Source organism: Podarcis bocagei, assembly GCF_964188305.1.
Source record: "Podarcis bocagei genome assembly, chromosome: 6".
In the NCBI taxonomy this organism is placed as follows: Eukaryota; Metazoa; Chordata; class Lepidosauria; order Squamata; family Lacertidae; genus Podarcis; species Podarcis bocagei.
The window spans coordinates 76,229,358-76,248,824 of record NC_138130.1 but is presented as its reverse complement, the minus strand read 5'-3'; the positions used below and the strand labels follow the sequence as shown (position 1 = coordinate 76,248,824).

General features: G+C 41.1%; 1 protein-coding gene across 1 annotated transcript in view; it reads left to right on the top strand.

Annotated features, from left to right (window-relative positions):
• The window catches only part of LSAMP (limbic system associated membrane protein), a gene marked incomplete at its 5' end in the record, with an annotated part of 261,058 nt that overhangs the window by 181,575 nt on the left and 60,016 nt on the right, over positions 1-19,467 (top strand). The window contains one exon of the mRNA XM_081196939.1: positions 15,608-15,742. Coding sequence (XP_081053065.1) covers positions 15,608-15,742 — 135 coding nt within the window. The remainder of the gene's footprint in view (positions 1-15,607; positions 15,743-19,467) is intronic.

The following is a 19,467-nucleotide window of genomic DNA, read 5'->3' as shown; positions in this document are numbered from 1 at the left end:
CTTTAAACAGTAAAAGAGAAAAGATGTTAGGCCTCAAGACGCAACCACCCTGTACCAGATGGAAGCCTTGCCTTACACAAAAGCCCTATCATTTTTCACCCTTTTGACTTCTCTGGCATATTTATATATACATCTAAACTTGACTTTGAAAAATATGCATAGCAGGGTGCATAAGATATACAGCGGTACCTCGAGTTACAAATGCCTCAGGTTTCAAACGCTTCAAGTTACAAATTCCGCTAATCTGGAAGAGTTACCTTGAGTTGAGAACTTTGCCCCAGGATGAGAAAGGAAATTGTGTGCCGGCAGCGCAGCAGCAGCAAGAGGCCCCATTAGCGAAAGCACGCCTCTAGTTAAGAACAGTTTCAGGTTAAGAATGGACCTCCGGAACGAATTAAGTTCATAACTTAGAGGTACCACTGTACAGATATATAGAGAGAGAGATCTCAAACACATACAATGTTAACTTCAAAGTTAACCCATAGCCATTATCCCAATGACATCATCCATGCCCATATGTGTCCTGTCTCTATGAATGAGCAATAGAAGGGCAACATAGCAAATATGTCATTGAAAATGATAGTGGAAAGTTGAATGAGGGGGGAAAGGAAAGTACAGTAGGAAAATTGTTAAATTTCTTCTTATTCCCTTCTCAGTTCGAAAGCAGTGGTTTCCCCCCAAGGTAGTGTTATTTGTCCAGTTGTGCCAGCAGACAAGAAAGTCCTGAATGCACACTGCCTTTATTGCACCATGCTATCCACCATGAAAGATGGCAAAGGGCAAAGATGTATGTCACTCCAGCCCAGGCAGCTAGTGATGAGCTGAAGCTCTGAAGCATGAGGATTTACAGCCTTTGTCATTATTCACTGTCTGAGATAACATATTGATAGATGATTCATTTAATCATATAAACTACAAGGACCTTTGTCCAAGATCATCAGAGAAACAAGTGAGTGTATCAGCCCTACAAATTGAGGCATACTCAGCAGGATCCATCACAGTCAGAGTTGGGAATCTTACATGTATGTTTGTGTGTTGGAAAGCGTGTTGTATCTTGTGGGGTAGGGGTGGGCAGATGAGTGATCAGGGTTACCTGTATGTGTACTAGGGAGAGTAAAAAGGTAAAGGTAAAGGTACCCCTGCCCGTACGGGCCAGTCTTGACAGACTCTGGGGTTTTGCGCTCATCTCAGTCTATAGGCTGGGAGCCAGCACCATCCAAAGACACTTCCGGGTCACGTGGCCAGCATGACGAAGCCACTCTGGCGAGCCAGAGCCGCACACAGAAACGCCGTTTACCTTCCTGCTAGTAAGCGGTCCCTATTTATCTACTTGCACCCGGGGGTGCTTTCGAACTGCTAGGTTGGCAGGCGCTGGGACCGAGCAACGGGAGCGCACCCCGCAGCGGGGATTCGAACCGCCGACCATGCGATCGGCAAGTCCTAAGCACTGAGGTTTTACCCACAGCGCTACCCGCGGAGAGTACTGAGACCCAATACATGTATGTATGCTGGAATAAAAGAAGGCTGGCAGAAGAGCCTACAAGAATTGTCTCTCTTTGGGACTCTTCTGCTGTATTTGCTTGGAATCTATCAAAATCCCTTGGGCTTCACTTTCCAATCTTCAAAAGAAAATGGTCTTCCAAGTGAATACAAATGGAAGAGTGCTTAAGATCCACAGTGCTATCCATGGTTTTAAAACAATAGTACAGTTAGCGGGGGACCAAGAATGGGGAATGGGCATTTTCAATTGGTTTTCAGTGCTATTTTCCAAGAAGTTATACTAGCGATATCTTTTTTACCTTATTACTACCATTTAAATACTGTGTTTTCCCCCTGAAATTCTTTACCTTGCCTTGCCTTGTATGCTACATCATATATAAGTGACTGGTAAAATTAAACAGTGCTATATAAAGCAGTTTGGAATAAAACAGTGGTATAAAAAATGAAGCATGTAAATAGAAGTATAACATACTCACTTTATACTATGCATATTAATATGTATTTTTCTTCTAGGTGATATAGTTGCCGCCTTTAGCTGGGACTAGGGATTTAAAAAGGATTTTTTGCCCTCCCACCCTGTATTTCTCACATGCAGCACTGTTTCCATTCTTCTGCAGTTTGTCTTCCCTCCAAACCCAAGATATTTAGCTTGCTTTCCTCTGTGGCAAATTGACATACATTAGGTAATAACATTGTTATTATGTTATTCCACTCTGTTCATTTCAATGCAAAGGAAACGCAATGCAAATGGGAGAAAAAGCACATCTGTTACATATTATTTGTGTATTGAAAGCCACAACAATAGTGACTGCTGGCTGTATTTGCTGGATTGACTTCTGTACCAGACATGGGTTGAACAAGCCAACATCAGCAATTACCCTCTCCATTTCCATTACTGACAGAATTGTCTGACATCCCTGCCAGGGACACACCTTTTCAGTATCCTAGTGACGAGGGAGGCAAGAAATTTGTGAGGATGCTGCCTCCTGTCTCCTCTCTGGTCCTATCAGCCATCCCCTTCTGTGGCTCCCAAGGGCAAGACAGTCCCAAGGGCAAGACAGAGGTGCATTAAGAGCTTCACTCAGCTCCTGGTTCTCCACCTTTGGCATGAATACAAAGCTCTCATTCTTTGCATATATCAGTCACCTCTTTCACACACCTGGTCTGCCTCACTGTTTTATCAACTGCCATTAGAGTCCGACCCTTTCCCCATTCATGCACAGATTCCATTTACTATTCTCAAGCAAACCACTACAAGCAAGGGTCCCAGAAGTGAACCGTGTCTCACAAAGGCTTTATGGGACTTTCCACAGAAACTCACACAGCAATTAGAAGGGTAGTTTAAATGCATTTTTAAAACCCTCCTTCCACGCCCACTGGCAGCATGTTTGTTGTCTGTACTTGAGAAGCAGGGACAGGGAGAGAAGCCTGGTAAAAGACAGGCTTTAAAATGAAGTGACTTGTCAAGTGTGTGACTGTGGCAGGGATCTAGAAGGCAGTAAATTTAGCAGCTTTCTCTTCCACTGACAGCCTGTCATGTGCTTGAAACGTAAATAGTGGTGGAGACAAATCGCTGCTGTTTTCCTATTAAGCTTTGGCCCACTGGCCTGCTGGCCTCCTGGCAGCATTTCCACCCACCTTCCTGGCGCGCCTCATTTCGGGGACTGATGTGGGGCCCTCCCATAAGCTCTGGAAAAGGAAAGGAGAGAATTATGGTGTCAGTTTTTAAGTGTCCTTGGTTGTTATAGTACTGTTAGTCACATGGAGGAATAGTCTCCTTTTCTGATGTACCTGAATCACATCGTGTGAATAACCTGGAGAAGAGGGGAGGAAGAGGAGCCTACATTTTCCTCCCCAATCCCCATCTGGCCCCAGTCTCCATTCAGTTTGCAAATAAGGGTCATACAAAATACAGGAGATCTGTGGTTAGGATCTCTCTCTCTCTCTCTCTCTCTCTCTCTCTCTCTCTCTCTCTCTCTCTCGGCTCCTCCAGACAAGCTGTTTATTGAGCATTTGAATGCACAAAGCTTATGTGGATGTCCAGTTTTTGCTGAGCATTTGTTCTGATTTGTTTGCCTAAGCTGAAGGACAAGATGTATCATCCTTCCCACCAAGCTTGCAGTTGAATCTTTGCTGATGGGACAGCATCCCAAATTGCACCCGAGAGCAGCAGGCTAAGTCTATGGATGTTTGTATTAGACTTAAACAAAAGGAATTTGTTTCCTACTGAACCTACCGTAGTTACTGCAGGTCTAAATTTCACTCTACCTCCTCTTCTTCAGAAATTTCTACATTCAGCCACATTCTTTTTTCTCTTCTTTTCCCAGTGGAAAATGAAGCCATTCTAGGGATGAAGATGACATCCTTCTCTGTTGCTGCGCTTTGTGTTCCCAGCACATTCATTCAACTGCATCTCTTGTAGCATTACAAAATTCTCACAAGGACTATGCAACCAAGTCACTTTAATACAATCCACGGCTCCCTTAGGTATGGCAGAGCAAAGGCACGACAGCAAATTCTGCAACTCTCATGAGTACACCCTGACAAAGTTCCTAACAAAATCCCAACTCCCAGAGTTTCAAGAAGAATAGTGCCTAAAACTAAAGTCCTTTTAACCGTTCTTCTGGGATGGCACTGCTTTGTGTATTCAACAACACTGATAAGTGGTGCATGGCAGAACAGGGTGCTTATCTGCTCACTAGAGACACATGGGTCCCTCTAGCACAACTTCTTTTCTGTCAGTCTTTGGAATCACTTATTTGATTTATTTTCTCTGCTTCGTTCCTCTTTGCTTTATCTCTTTCTGGACTCCCCCGCCCCCCACTGTTCCGTTTTATCTCTTTCCCTCTCTTTCTCCCATTCATTTCTCTTAATCAGCCTTCCAGTCTGCTCTGCATCACCTTTCACTTTACAATTTTCTTCTCTCACACTTCTGTTTTTCTCTTGAATACTCCAATAATTTTCTATGGATTCATTTCTTCTGTGCTTTACCAATCGCTCTGTTCTTCCACGTCATCTTGGGCCTGCAGACTTTTTTTTATACACCAAAACATGCATATCAACTAGGGAAATTGCCAAATGATGTAGCACAGCAGCACCAAATCCACAGTTCTCTTTTTGTACTGTTAGATCAGATATTATACCACCAGAGCAGAAATGTAAACATGGGTCAGTGTCCAAAGACTCCCCTGTATGCAATCTTCTAATCCCAACTCCTCACACTATGTTGTTGATCACTCCCTTGCTTTGCCCACCCCTTGAAAAATTCTGCCAGTGACAGTGGAAGGACAAATTGTCTGGTCTGCAGTAAGGCAGTTTCGTATCTCTCCACGGGCACAAACAATCCAAAGTCCACAATGCATGTTTGAGCCAAACGAACTCCATAAGTTATGATACCATCCATTCATCTACTTGCCCAAATATTTGCAGCTCTGGGGGTAGCATAAGTTAACCCTTTGATTTTTACCATTTATACCATTATTTGCAAATGGTATAAACTAAAGTATGAATACAGATCTTAAGTAGTTTCAAATTTATTTTATAAACTCATCATTGTGCTCAGTTAACTGACCTGGATTTATAAAGACCTTTTTTTTAAATTAAAAAAACAAAACAAAACTGGGTTGTTGTACCCAAAACCAAGGAGCTTAACTAAAATCTGGGAATCAACAGTTGTTAAGAAACCTTTCAAGCATATCACTGTCACTAGGGACTGCAGCAGGTCTTCAACCCATTTTTTATGCTCCCTTCTACTCCATATTCCCTTTGCTATGGTGCATGGATATGGTTCAGCAAGTGCGAACATTTTGTTCCCAGAGTCATTGGAGAATACGAAGGCTGGCTGGTTGTTCTGCTTTAATTGCCTTTCAAATGCTTGCACGGCAAGCAATATACCCTTGTCCCCCAAGCAACTCTTAGGCTCCATTATGCTGTTGTGCTGAACATAGTCAGTAACAAACCAATTGATTTCCTCTGTCTGTCTTCCCTCCTGCAAAAGAGAACTGCCACCCCACACCCTTTTTCCTCCTTCTTTCTGAATGGTGGTTATACCAAGACAAGAAGCAGAGGATCTTATTAAAACAACTGAGAAATCGATCTGCACCACTCAGCACCACTTGGTCAATGCGAACTCTTAGGCATGGATGACAGCATCAGAATTTTTATCTGAGAACTGTGTGCATTATTCTCCTTTTTAAAGCTAAGGATTTCCCAGGTCATCAAATAATACTTCATTTGGGCTGTCTTTGAATGACCTCAACGTCTTGGATTTTATGATAACTCTTTTAGTGGTAGAGTGCAAAATATCAACTCTGCACATGGATATAATTTTGGCTTGTTGTAAAAACTTTCAATCGCGTTCCTTGTATATACTTGGACAACGATTCACAAATGACAAAACAAATATTCCTAGGTGAAAGCATTAAAGGTGAGTCAGAAGGATTCTACAGGGTCAGAGTATCAATGAGGGTTCATAAGTATGTCTTTACCTTTGCACATAGTATGTCTATATCTACTCAATATGTGCTCCAGAGTGTGTGCTCTTTTGTCCATTGAACCTTGGGAAGTGGGCTTTCAATACAAGGCTGCAGGAGAAATATATCAGCTGTGAGAGCTGTGGTAATTTTCTGCCCAGAAGACGTGCATGGAAAAGACATAAACTGGAAAGAACACTAGCAAGTCCAGCTAGAGGGAGTAAGGTGGGCGTGATGGGCCTAGACCAGTGCTTCCCAACCTTGGGCCTCCAGCTGTTTTTGGACTACAACTCCCATCATCCCTAGCTAGCAAGACCAGTGGTCAGGGATGATGGGAATTGTAGTTCAAAAACAGCTGGAGGCCCAAGGTTGGGAAACACTGGCCTAGACTATAAGCTCTGAAGCATCACAGCTAATGCTGTGGACTGGGGAAGCTGGCTTGCCAGCCCATAAAAGGGAGCCTTCAAAGAACCAGCCAGAGCCAGACCTCTTTGCCACTCTGCTCATTGTTGGTTATGCATAAGAATGAGATGTCTAAAACCGTTGGTGGCATGGAGCTCGCTTACGCAGCATGCACTCAGCTGTGTCTTATTGCTTTGACAGAACAATTGTTAACACAGCAATTTTTACCCTGTCTGCTTTTGTGCCTAGAGCACTTGATGCTTCTTTGAAACCTGGGACTATTATTCTTTGATTCATTTATTGGGATTTTGTAGCCCGCTCTACCTTCAGAACGAACAGAATAGGTAGCTTCCATTTCCAGTATAAATAATATACAAAGATATATTTTGCTGCCTACACATACAGCAAAAGCATAAACTGTTTTTGAATGTTGAGTGCACAAAGCATACTCGACAAGTGCAAGGGGCTAGGGGAGCCCTGGTGCTGTCTGCTGTCTCCAGCCTCACATAGCTTCCTTAGCCCTGCCCTCAAGGTCCATGCATTGAGATTGGATGTTTGCCAGCTGGATGCCTGTGCACCTTGGTGCAAATAGGCTGCCACTTGAACCAAATCCCTCAAGGGTGGTGACTGTGGACACTGACCTGCACCATAGGGGAATGTGAGTTGCATGATATCTGGAGTGGGGCCAGCAGTGTGTCCTTGTGGACCCTTAAACTCATGGAAAATCATTAAGGTGTAAAGAAAGCAAGAGAGATGTGGTCATTTGGCTGCCAGGCCATAACCTGGTAGTGCTCCTCTTGTATATCTCCTAAAGCAGGAATGCGACAGCACTGATGCAGTTTTAACCATCTCATGTTCAGTCTCTCAAGCTTACTTCTTTTCTCAGCTCCATATCCCTACCACTCTCCATCTCTCTTCATTTCTGGCTTGCCTGATCCTCCTTGCATTTCCTGCCTCCCCAGTCATTCTTGTTTTCCATTTCCCCCGTTGCCTGTTGCCTTCCAGCACGTCCAACCCTTTTACTCATTTACCATCTGCCACTCTCTACTGATCTTTGGATGTGTGTGTGTGTAATTTAAAACAAGTCTCTTCAACTAAGGGACAGATAAAAATGCCAAGCTCCTGGAAATCTGTGGTGGGTGAAGAAGAAAAGACTGATAAACAGAGGCTTCAAAGTTGTAAATAGGAGGGGGAGAAAATCCCCAGCTGGAGGTAAAACAAGAAAATGATGCCAAAGGCTCTCTTTGCTATCTTTGTTTTTCTGAAGCACAGTCCTGGGGAATGCAAGGTGGTGAGCTGGGGAAGGAGCTAGGTGAGCTAGACCTTAGACTAAACATGAAAAGTGCGGAAAGAACAAAACAAAACAAAAAAGGACCCTCCATACAGCACTGGAAGCTGCCACAGAAAACTTCAAATGGCATCTTTTGATTGGCACTCTTTTTCATCCCTTTGCATCTTGTTTTAAGCGGAGGGTGCCCAACACGGTCCCACGGCCCCTTCTGCTCTCCACTCCACACATCTACAAAAGGGTGTTTGAAGAAAACAAACAAAGCAGCAGGAATTCTGCTATTTCCCCACCCCATACATAAACATATACGTAGGTGAGTCTGAATTTTATCTTTGTGTAAATACGCAACAAGGAGAAGAAACAACAAAAAACAAAGAAACATATGTGGGTGGGTGTCAGAGAGAGAGATGCAAGGGGTGTGTGTGTGTGTGTGTGTGTGTGTAAGAGAAGGACGGCAAGGAATTTTGTGCTTGTCTCCTCAACAGAATACATCAGTGAAGTGAACATGAAATGTCTGCTTCTGTCTGTAGTTGATTCTCTTACCTTTAGCTGCCAATAAGGATGCTACCAATAGATTGCTGTTCTGGTAAAAGCTCTGTTCTTCAGTTCAGGCTTATGGAAGTGCTTTGATGGCCAGCTATGTATACTTAGAACTTTGAAAGATTAATATCCTATAAGGAGTAGCATGGTAGTTAAAGAACATAAATGCCCTATTTTTCATTACTGGACAGATGTTCTAGGTACAGGTATATGTATAACAGACTCAGGGGATTCTCACATTTGGATCCCCATGCTTCCACCCAAACCTTTGCTGCCTTATTAGAAGAAAAATCCTATGCCTGAAAGCTTGAAGTAGGTGTTTTCCAGATATGAAAATGCCTATGAAACATTACAGATGTAAGAAGTGACCCACTAAAGGAAAGTACAAGAGAGTGTGAAAAATGTGAATACGGCATTAAAATTGTATATGCATGCTAGGGCAAAACAATTTGTGATGCTGTGAATAATGTAAACCTTTCTGTATTTGTATTTATATTTGTGGTTAGGGATATATTTGGGAATGGTTCTTCAAAACAAAAGGTTAAGTACTGTATATATCTTCATGTGCTTCTATGAAGACACCTAAGTGTACCTGCAATTTCTCACAAGGAAGGTAGTGTACAGTGCACATATTTAAGTTTCAGGGGGTCATGTACAGAGAGCAGCTTTCGAGCTCCATGGCTGGACATCGGAACCCACAGCCAGAAATGCAGCAAGAGTCTCTGGGAAAAGGCAGGTGCCTAATATTTCAGTTGGCCCATAGTGCTTACTCTTCTGGTCCTTCTGGTGTGGTTGGTGGTGGGCAGGTAGAGACTGAAGCCCATTGCCTAAATTTAAGGCCATCTGGATTTGCTTGCAAACTGACCTATGGGACATTGCTGAACTGCAATTCCCCTCATGGGCCATGCTTGCTGGGGCTGATGGTGGGAATTGTAGCTTAGCAGCATCCTGGGACCAAAGGTTTCCCACACCTGCTCCTGAGCAACATGCTTTTTATTGACCATGGAGAACCCTCCTTTCCTATTCAGGGAAGCTTTTAATGTATGATATTTTAGTGTTTTTTGGTTTCTGTGGAAGCCGCCCAGAGTGGCTGGGGAAACCCAGCCAGATGGGCGGGGTACAAATAATAAATTATTATTATTATTATTATTATTATTATTATTATTATTATTATTATTATTCCTATATTCTATTAGACAGTAGGAAGATATGGCATGAGTATGGCTTGGCTGGGCAACACCTAAGGGAGGGCATGCAAACCATCAATCTAGGAGTCTCTGAAGGGTATATTCCCCAAGGTAAAGAGGTGGGCAAAGTGGTATATAACTTGGATTTATGAGATGTCACTAAGAAAAGGTCAGTTCTGTAAAGGTCAACTGTATTTATATGCTGGCTAGCCTTGCCTTAGGAAAGTGGTGAAGAAACACCCATCACTTGGGATATATATAAAGCTAAACTAAGAAAACATTTGGAGAATACACAGTGGGGAGCCATCTGAAGCTATAACAGTGGAGAATGCCAGCAAGCGGGTGGTATTCCCAACTTGCTTATGAAATGGTGCAAACACAGAGACTTGCGCTGGAAATTGTCCAAAATGTCCACCTTCTTCCAGCTCCCTTTGCTGCAGTAAGATAGATAGCAACAAACAAACACCCTGCTGTTTCTCTCCCCCCCCCCCAAGAGCTTGACAATTTAATGCCTCCCTGCAGACAGACTCTGTTCTACTTACTATTCATTTCCGTCTTCCTCAAAGATAGCCTCCAACCTCTTTTAGACATTTAGATTGGAGCTAGCAAGACCCACATTCTCTGTTTGGTGAACTGAATTGGTGCAAATAGCACTCAATCTCAACAAAGAGGTCCAGTTAAAATACCCAGCTGTGTCAGTTTTGTTTTGTATTAGTATGATACGGCATCACAATTCAATGAATTTAAAAATAAAAATAGTTTGCTTTAAGGACCCACAGCTGAAGAAAGAAAGGCTTAAGTATGAGTTGCGTTTCATAGCTGTTATACAGTCTATGGATCAAACTGTCATCCCGTGAACAAACGCAGTTTAGCTAAAAATATAGCAGCATTTTGCTGTTCATCTCTCCCTGTGTCCTTCTTCCTCTTTCTTTTTCTATCATAGTTTTCTAAGGAACAGGGTGCTGTTTTAAATTGTAAGCATGTACAGCTCCAGGCACACTGCAAGAGTGATAGAAATATACCAGCGCAGCAAATATAGCAACAGTCACTGACACTCAAGGAATAAGGCCACAAAAGTCTTAGCAGGGCTACTAGAAATAGTACATAGTTTAGGGAACAGCTGTTATCTCAAATCACAAGCATCACTGTGCTACAGAAAACACTTAAGACTCCTACTGCATTTTAATACATTGAAGAATAGTTGGGAAAACATTCACACATGTTTATTTACACACATATCTGTTTAGAACCGTTACCAAAGGAGCAAGGATTTTGCTGTACATATTATGGCACCATTGAGGTCTTCCCCTGATGACTATGAAGTCTGTGAAGGGGACACACACACAGTCCCCTTAGTCATGAAGTGGTGAGATGCACATCCTTTTCTCCATTGAAAAGTACAGAGAGCTGAAGGGGAAAGTTGGAAGTCTGACATTCTTTCCCACTTCCTCTTTCCAGCTTCAGATTAATCCCACTAGATCTGACTTTTAAATAGAGCCCTTGGGAAAGCGAAGTGTGTTCTCTCTCTCTCTCAGAGGAGGGGAAGAGAAAGAGAATTAACCAGAGTGGGCATTGCCCATGGTACCCGCTCAAACCTCAAACTGAGCCCATGGATCTGAAAAGTTGATGACCCTGCATGAAGCACATACTTTAAAACATAGGGGCCAACTCCTAGGAGTTGAGGTCCCTTCACCCACCCCCCATAAAACTTTTGAGGGGACTGCCCCCCAATTTATGGGCATTGCCATTCAAATTGCGTGTGTGCCATGTCTTGTGACCGATTATGCGGGGCAGGCTTACCTGATACCCCCCACCCTCAATATTTTATTCAAGTTGGCACCCCTGAAACAGGAGGAGGTTTGTGGAAGACACATAGGCAGAAAAAGAGTGCTGTAAGGTGGTTGAAATCACCTTGAGGATGGAGGCCTAATTTTGAGGTTGCAGGCATTCTGATATGGAACAATGATGAGCTGCCTTTCTGACTACACATATGCCTTGCTTGTATATTTGAAAGTAAATAAAATACTTAAAACACACCCAAAGCCAGGGATGTCCTCTGTCACCTTTGTTATTCATACTAGCATTGGAGATACTCTTGCAAAATATTAGGATGGAGGAATAGATAAAGGGAGTTGTAATTGGGGGAAAAATCCTATAAAGTCAGGGTATTCACGGATGAATTATTAATAACAACACAAGATCCGGAGCATTCCTGTGGTGTTGGAATTAATTTAAATATATGGAAAAATTGTAGGCCTAAAAGTAAATTACCAAAAAACTAAAATGTTAACTAAAAATCTAAGTACAGGATAACAGGTATCGCTGGAGAAACATCCAAATTTGAAAAGGAATTGATTCAAGGTAAAGGAAAACACATCTCATGGATCACTGTATTCTGCTCTGGTCAGACCACACCTGGAGTACTGTGTCCAGTTCTGGGCACCACAATTCAAGAAGGACACTGACAAACTGGAACGTGTCCAGAGGAGGGCAACCAAAATGGTCAAAGGCCTGGAAACGATGCCTTATGAGGAACGGCTAAGGGAGCTGGGCATGTTTAGCCTGGAGAAGAGGAGGTTAAGGGGTGATATGATAGCCATGTTCAAATATATAAAAGGATGTCACATAGAGGAGGGAGAAAGGTTGTTTTCTGCTGCTCCAGAGAAGCGGACACGGAGCAATGGATCCAAACTACAAGAAAGAAGATTCCACCTAAACATTAGGAAGAACTTCCTGACAGTAAGAGCTGTTCGACAGTGGAATTTGCTGCCAAGGAGTGTGGTGGAGTCTCCTACTTTGGAGGTCTTTAAGCAGAGGCTTGACAACCATATGTCAGGAGTGCTCTGATGGTGTTTCCTGCTTGGCAGGGGGTTGGACTCGATGGCCCTTGTGGTCTCTTCCAACTCTATGATTCTATGATTCTATTCTATGATTCTATGATTCTATGTATGATTTATTATTACAATGTGAGGTAAAAGAAGAACAAGTTAAAGCAGTAATGGTGAGATGGGCGCAAGACTTGGGTTATAACATTTATATGGAACAATGGGAAAAACTTTGGCAGGAGGATATTAAATTGATGGCTTGTTATAACCTCAGGGAGAATACTATGAAGATGATGTACAGATGGCATCAAACCCTGGCAAAACTTGCCAAAATGTATAAAAACAGATCACCCATGTGTTGGAGATGTAAAAAAAAAGAAAGGGTCCTATCTGCACATGTGGTGGAATTGTACAGAAATCCGTGAATTTTGGAATAATATATACGAGGAACTCATAAAACTACTTAAACTTACTTTTTTTAAAAAAAGACCAGAAATTTTCCTCCTAAGCATGTTGCCAAAGGAACTTGGAAAATCAAAAAGGCCATTGACCATGTATGGGATAACAGCTGCCAGAATATTAGTGGCAAGAAACTGGAAGGGTCAATCAATACCAAGTATAGTGGATTGGCAGAATCTAATGGTAGAATACCTGCAGCTAGCAAAGATGACAGGAAGAGTTAGAGGTCAGACAAAACAGAGTCTATAAGGAATAGAGAATATATAAAGAATACTTTAAAAATTATGGTGTAAACAGAAATCTCCTGGCAGAATTAGACTGATCATTGAAATTCATATAAGGTAACAAAGGTATAATGAAAAATCTCAAGAAACAGGTAACTATGTGGTATAATGTACATAACAGATAAAGTACAATGAGAATACTTGGAAGTCTTTTTAAATGTATGCAGCACTTTTTATATCTAATTGTGTGAATAATCATTGTGATAACAAAATACTTAATGTTGAGAAATTTCAAAATTACGTATGTTTTTTCTCTTCTTTTTTCCTTGATTTTTATACACTTGTCCTTATCTTGCATTTTCCTTTTCTTTCTTCCTTATGTTGTAAGCTTGTAATGGCAAATACTATATGGATGTATTCATTTTAACTCAATAAAGATTGACATAAAAAAACAAAAACAGCAAAGCTTTCCTCATCTAAAGAAATCTAAATCCAGTAGCCCTGATTCTGGAATTTCTCAGCCCTCAGGTAAATAGGGAATACATAGCAATATAAAAGGAAAGGAGCTTTGGGCGTTAAAAAAAAATTGTGGGGGATAGTCAGCATTTCATCCCCTTGTCTCACAGTTATTCTGAAAACTGGGCCTGCATATCAGGTGCCCTGTGTCTGTTCCTATCTGCATGTCTATCTCAGCATGCAGAGCAAAGAGGCACCTGTTCATAGTCCAAGAGCCCATACTGAGAAAATTACATTGGAAGGAACAGATTATGTGGCTATTTAAATGTCTTAGGGTGTGAAATCTCCAAAAAGTGCCAGCCTTATCAGCACTTACTGGGGTATTAAGAGAGCAGCATCCTACTGTGGGGGCCCATATTTATCTCTGAGAGCATAGGCTCTCTCAAGGTTTAAAACAAGCTCTTCTCCCTTCAAAGACATGGAACGCCTTTTTCATTACTTCTCCAACAACACATTTTTGAATGGTAACTGAATAATTCCCAGATTATGCTAAGAGGGTTTACTTTGTCTCCAATGAAAGCACTCTGCCACCACAAAGCGGCCATGGGATCCAGGTGTCTGTTGTTCTTTATATCAGTCTTGGCAGATTTTGGAATTGAATGCCCATGTTTATCCAACCTTAGTCTGGAAGAAGATCAGTGAATGTGGATCAAGACCCTTCCAAATGCAGAAGTGTTTCTGCCCAGTTTTGGCTGTCTCTGCCCAGTGACAAAAATGGAAATTATGCTTTAGCTGAGAATGTTTTGTTTGGGACATTTATTCTTGTTACTGCTAACTCTTAAAAAAAATACCTACCCAATGTTCTGGTCAAAGTTTCATCTGTTCTCTTTATTTATAAAAAAAAAAACGAGCAAAGAAATTTCAACCAGGGTCTTGCCTACATGCTCTGTTGCACTCAGCTAAAGAGAGCTGGCTAATGTACTTTGTACTCTATGTCACAGGAAACCCATGCCAATACTGTAAAATGAATGGAAGGTTCAGAGACATTGGGGCCACTGTAGGGAATCCAAAGGGAACAGAAGCTTCTAAAGATGGGCCTTGTTGATATTGCCATTCAGTTGACAGTCATTGGAAAGGAAGCAAATGAACCTCTGTTTTTCGCTTGTTTGCTTGCTTGCTTGTTTTGGATATATTCACATCTGGACCATAGATAAAGATCTCAAGTCTTACTGAAATGCTTCTATGAAGAAAAATGATGGCAGATTCAGGACAGACAAAAGTACGTTTTCACACATAGCATAATGAAACTATGGCATTAAACTCAACCATAGAATGTGAGATTATGGCCACTAATTTAGATGGGCTTAAAAGGGAATTTAAAAACATATGTATTTTCTCTCAAATTGTGCATTTTAATTAGTGCTGGGCCAAATATTTCCTTCTCCCTCGCTTTTGTGAGTCCATTTGTGATTGCTTCTGGTGGTAAGCAAATCCTGTGAATTTCCCAAGGGGCAGCTTGCTTTTAGCAATGAGGGCTTCCCCAAAGACAGGAATAATATTTGATGGCATGGTGAAAACTTTAAAAAGTGGATTGGTTTAACATTAAAGATTACATGGCCCAAGTTTTCTCCGTTTTTTCACACACAAAAGCTTTGCCGCCATTTCAAACAGTGGTTATGGGGCCCTCAAAGCAGCCCTTCCTTTAGATTTTGGTACATCTTCACTGTTAAAGAGAGTCAGTGAGTACTGTTGGGCAACTGGTTGTGTGAAATTTGAGGGGAATCATTTTTGTCTCATAGGGGTGTACAAGGGTTGAAAAAGAGAAACAGCAGCTGTTTTGGTTCCTGTCAGGCTTTAGGATAGGAGTGACATTGCATGCATTAGCACCCTTTACATATGTATTTGCTTCTGTGTCCTGTAAAGCCTGGTTAACTTGTATATTGACAAATAAACACAAACATCATCCATTCTCTATAAAGGAAACAGAGAAGAGGGGGTGAAAAAACATCATCATGTGTGCATATATTTGTAGCCACTGCCAGACTGGCTCACTTCAGTACCCAAATACCTTCTACATGAGCTGGCAAGTCAACCCAATTTTCTTCAGGAGTTCAACTTGAGTCTCTAATTACTGGACGTGAACCTATTTCCCAAAACTCCTTATTTTACAGATCTTTCTTTCATACAAAAAAAAAATCCTATTCCATTCAATGGCCTCTTAAGTAATTGAATTATGTATTTTGTCTCCTCTCAGGCAGGGAATTTGAAGGTGAGGAAGAGTTCCTGGAGATTCTGGGGATTACCCGGGAACAGTCGGGCAAGTATGAGTGCAAAGCTGCAAACGAGGTGTCCACAGCAGATGTCAAGCAAGTCCGAGTCACTGTGAATTGTGAGTATCTTTATTACCAGATTGGGGTGTGGAAAGCAACACTTAACTTCATCACATTGTCATGTTGATAAGAAGAAGGAAAGTTTGCCTTACCTGACTGAAAATAATTCTTTTAACCTTTGTGGGCTTGCTTCAGGGAGGACTTCAGCATAGAAAACTAGTTTGATATCCCTGCTGAGCTATCAATATCCATTACTTTAGCCCAGCATTGGCCCAAGACATTTTGGTACCACAAAATGGTGCCCCTACAGCCTACTAGGCAAGAAGGGTTGAGTGAAGATCTTAGTCAGGAACAAAGGAAGAAGGAAGGTTGACATCAGGATCTCCTGCCTCTGTGGACCCTTCTGCCTGCGGCTGTTGCCTCACCTTGCCTCATGGATGGGCCAGTCATGTCTCAGCCTCTACTTTATGGGTATCCACGGGGCAGAGGAAATAGCAAGGAGGGACATTATCTTCCATCCTGGGATGGACCACAATCCCCAGATTCACAGCTTTAGTTTTCACTTTTTTAAACAAAAAATAAAGGTTAAGATTTTGGCAAAATGTCCAGGCACTATTCTTCTTGGTTCTTTGTGAGGAACTAGTCTGCTCCCCACTTTGAGTGTTTAAAATTACCCTCTGCACTCCGAAAGAATTGCTGTCAATACTTCCCATCTGAAGAATGTAAAACTGTACTTCTCTTTTTCCTTTTCAGTATGATTTATTTATTTATTTTGGAACACATTTTTTAAAAAACAGGAGTATCAAAAAGCAAGAACAGGATAGAACAGTACTACAAAGGGAAAAGAAAACTCACTGTTTAATAGACCTTTAGTATATCATGTGGGAGGTTGTGTAACAAAGTGAAGCAGCCTAAGGAGAAGCTCACTTTCTATTGAGAAGTCTGGATGTGTAAGCTATGTAGCCGAATCATAGGCCAAAAAAAAAGCATGTATATTTGATTGGAATAATACACAAATTACTCAACCTATACAAAATCATGGATAACCATGGAATGCAGTGAAGTAGCTTCTGTCATACATCCTAACACAATCTGGATCTTTGTCTACATGAAATTTGTGCTAGTTCACAGTAGAAGAAGTAGTTGAAGAAGAAGAGTTTGGATTTGATATCCCGCTTTATCACTACCCTATGGAGTCTCAAAGTGACTAACATTCTCTTTTTTAAAAAAAAAGATATTTATTTGGGGTTTATAAGTTACAGAAAAAGAAAAAGAACAATAGAAAATTAAGCTAAACAAAACAATACCTTACAGTACATAAAAAAATACAAAAAGAAGAAACAAAAAACAATACAATAAAACAACAAAAAGAAAAAGAACAAAAACATTTAAAAACACATCCAACCTTTCCATATCTTTACCTTTCATATACTTGTTTCATCGACCTCCTCACGCCTCCCCTCTTTGTATTCTAGTTCAATTAGCTATTCCAGCAAGTCCTTTCCATCTTTCTCAATTTCCGTTCTAAAATTTAACTTAAGACAGTCTAACCTTAAATTTTCCACTTTGGTCCATTAACAATCTATTTTTACTTAATTATATATAACATTTCTGCTAAAGCCATATAACTTCGTTCCAGCATCCTTCTAACATTCATTAATTTTGCAATATTTCTGTAAATATACTTTAAAATTTTTCCAATCTTCTTCCACCAACTCTTCTCCCTGGTCTCGGATTCTGCCAGTCATTTCTGCTAATTCCATGTAGTCCATCAGCTTCATCTGCCATTCTTCCCGGGTGGGTAGATCTTGTGTCTTCCAATGCTTTGCGATGAGTATTTTTGCTGCTGTTGTGGCATACATAAAAAAAGTTCTATCCTTCTTTGGCACCAATTAGCCGACCATGCCCAGGAGAAAAGCCTCTGGTTTCTTCAGGAAGGTATATTTAAATACCTTTTTCATTTCATTGTAAATCATCTCCCAGAATGTCTTAATCCTTGTGCATGTCCACCAAAGGTGAAAGAATGTACCTTCAGTCTCATTACATTTCCAACATTTATTATCGGGCAAATGATAGATTTTTGCAAGCTTGACTGGTGTTATGTACCACCTGTAAATCATTTTCATTAAATTCTCTTTTAAGGCATTACATGCCGTAAACTTCATACCTGTGGTCCATAACTGTTCCCAGTCAGCCATCATAATGTTATGTCCAACATCTTGTGCCCATTTTATCATAGCAGATTTCACCGCTTCATCCTGAGTATTCCATTTCAACAGCAAGTTATACATTCTTGACAGATTCTTAACTTTGGGATCTAACAATTCTGTTTCCAATTTTGATTTTTCCACCTGGAAGCCTAGTTTTTGTCCAAATTATATGCCTCCATTATTTGATAATAATGGAGCCAGTCTCGCACTCTGTTTTTTAATTTTTCAAAACTCTGCAATTTTAATCTATCTCCCTCTTCAAAGTGGCTAACATTCTCCTTTCCCTTCCTCCCCCACAACAAACACTCTGTGAGGTGAGTGGGACTGAGAGACTTCAAGGAAGTGTGACTAGCCCAAGGTCACCCAGCAGCTGCAAGTGGAGGAGCGGGGAATCAAACCCAGTTCGCCAGATTACGAGTCTACCGCTCTTAACCACTACACCATACTAGCACAGTACAATCAGTGGTGGACTTTGGGCTTTAAAATTTCAGCGGGGCCTTGTTCAACACCAAAATTCAGCATTCCCCACCTCTCACCTTCCGTTGCTTGTCATTGTTGTGCCGTCCTCAGTAGTGCCCTCTTGGCTCAGTGCCCACTGCAGGCAAACTGGTCCCAGTTCCCTAAATCTTGCTTTGCTGCAATTCTATACATGCTTACTAAGGAGAACATTCACCAAGGCTCAGTAGGGTTCATTTCCAGGTAAATGGATATAGGATTGTATCCTAAGGCTGCAACACACACACTAGAGATGGGCACAGCACTGAGCACAGTAAGATTTACTTCTGAGTAGACTTGTTTAGGATCGCACTGCCAGTCATACTTGTGCAATATAATAATCACTATTATTTTCACATATAGAGAATCACTAGTTCTCTGACATTAAAGGAGATTGGAGAGGGTGCAAAAAAAGACCTGGCAATAAGTAACTGTAAAATGTGAAATGCTGTAATTACTATCTCCTGGGTGACCACATCTGTATGCAAATGGGTGCCACGTTTCTTTATTATTTTCTCCTAATGGCCTTTGTTTGCCATGTTTTCTGAGATGAAGTGCCCTTTCTTATTAAATAGCATCATTCTAATGAGATCGTTATTTAAAAGCCTATCCTACATGTAGGCATGAGATATTTACCCTTCCATTGTGGGATAGATAAAAGCAGCAGGGAATACAGCTTGTTTCCAAGATCAAAACTCCTGGCTTCCATTATATTATCATAACAAAGGGAGCAGCCTAACTCAACTCTTTCTTAACTTCTCTTCAACTTGATAGACATAAAAGCAAAAGAAGAGCCCTTCTAGATCAGAGCAGAGCCCCATCTCATCCAGCATTCTGTTCCTACAGGAGCCAACGAGAAGCCTATGGGAAGCTTATTATTATTATTATTATTATTATTATTATTATTATTATTAATTTATACCCCGCCCTCCCCAGCCAAGGCCAGGCTCAGGGTGGCTAACAAGCAATAATAAAAACAAGTTGAATGAATACAACTTAAAAACAAGATTAAAATACATTAAAATATTGAAACATTAAAATATTAAAATGCAGTCTCATCACAGGAGGAGAAAGGAAAA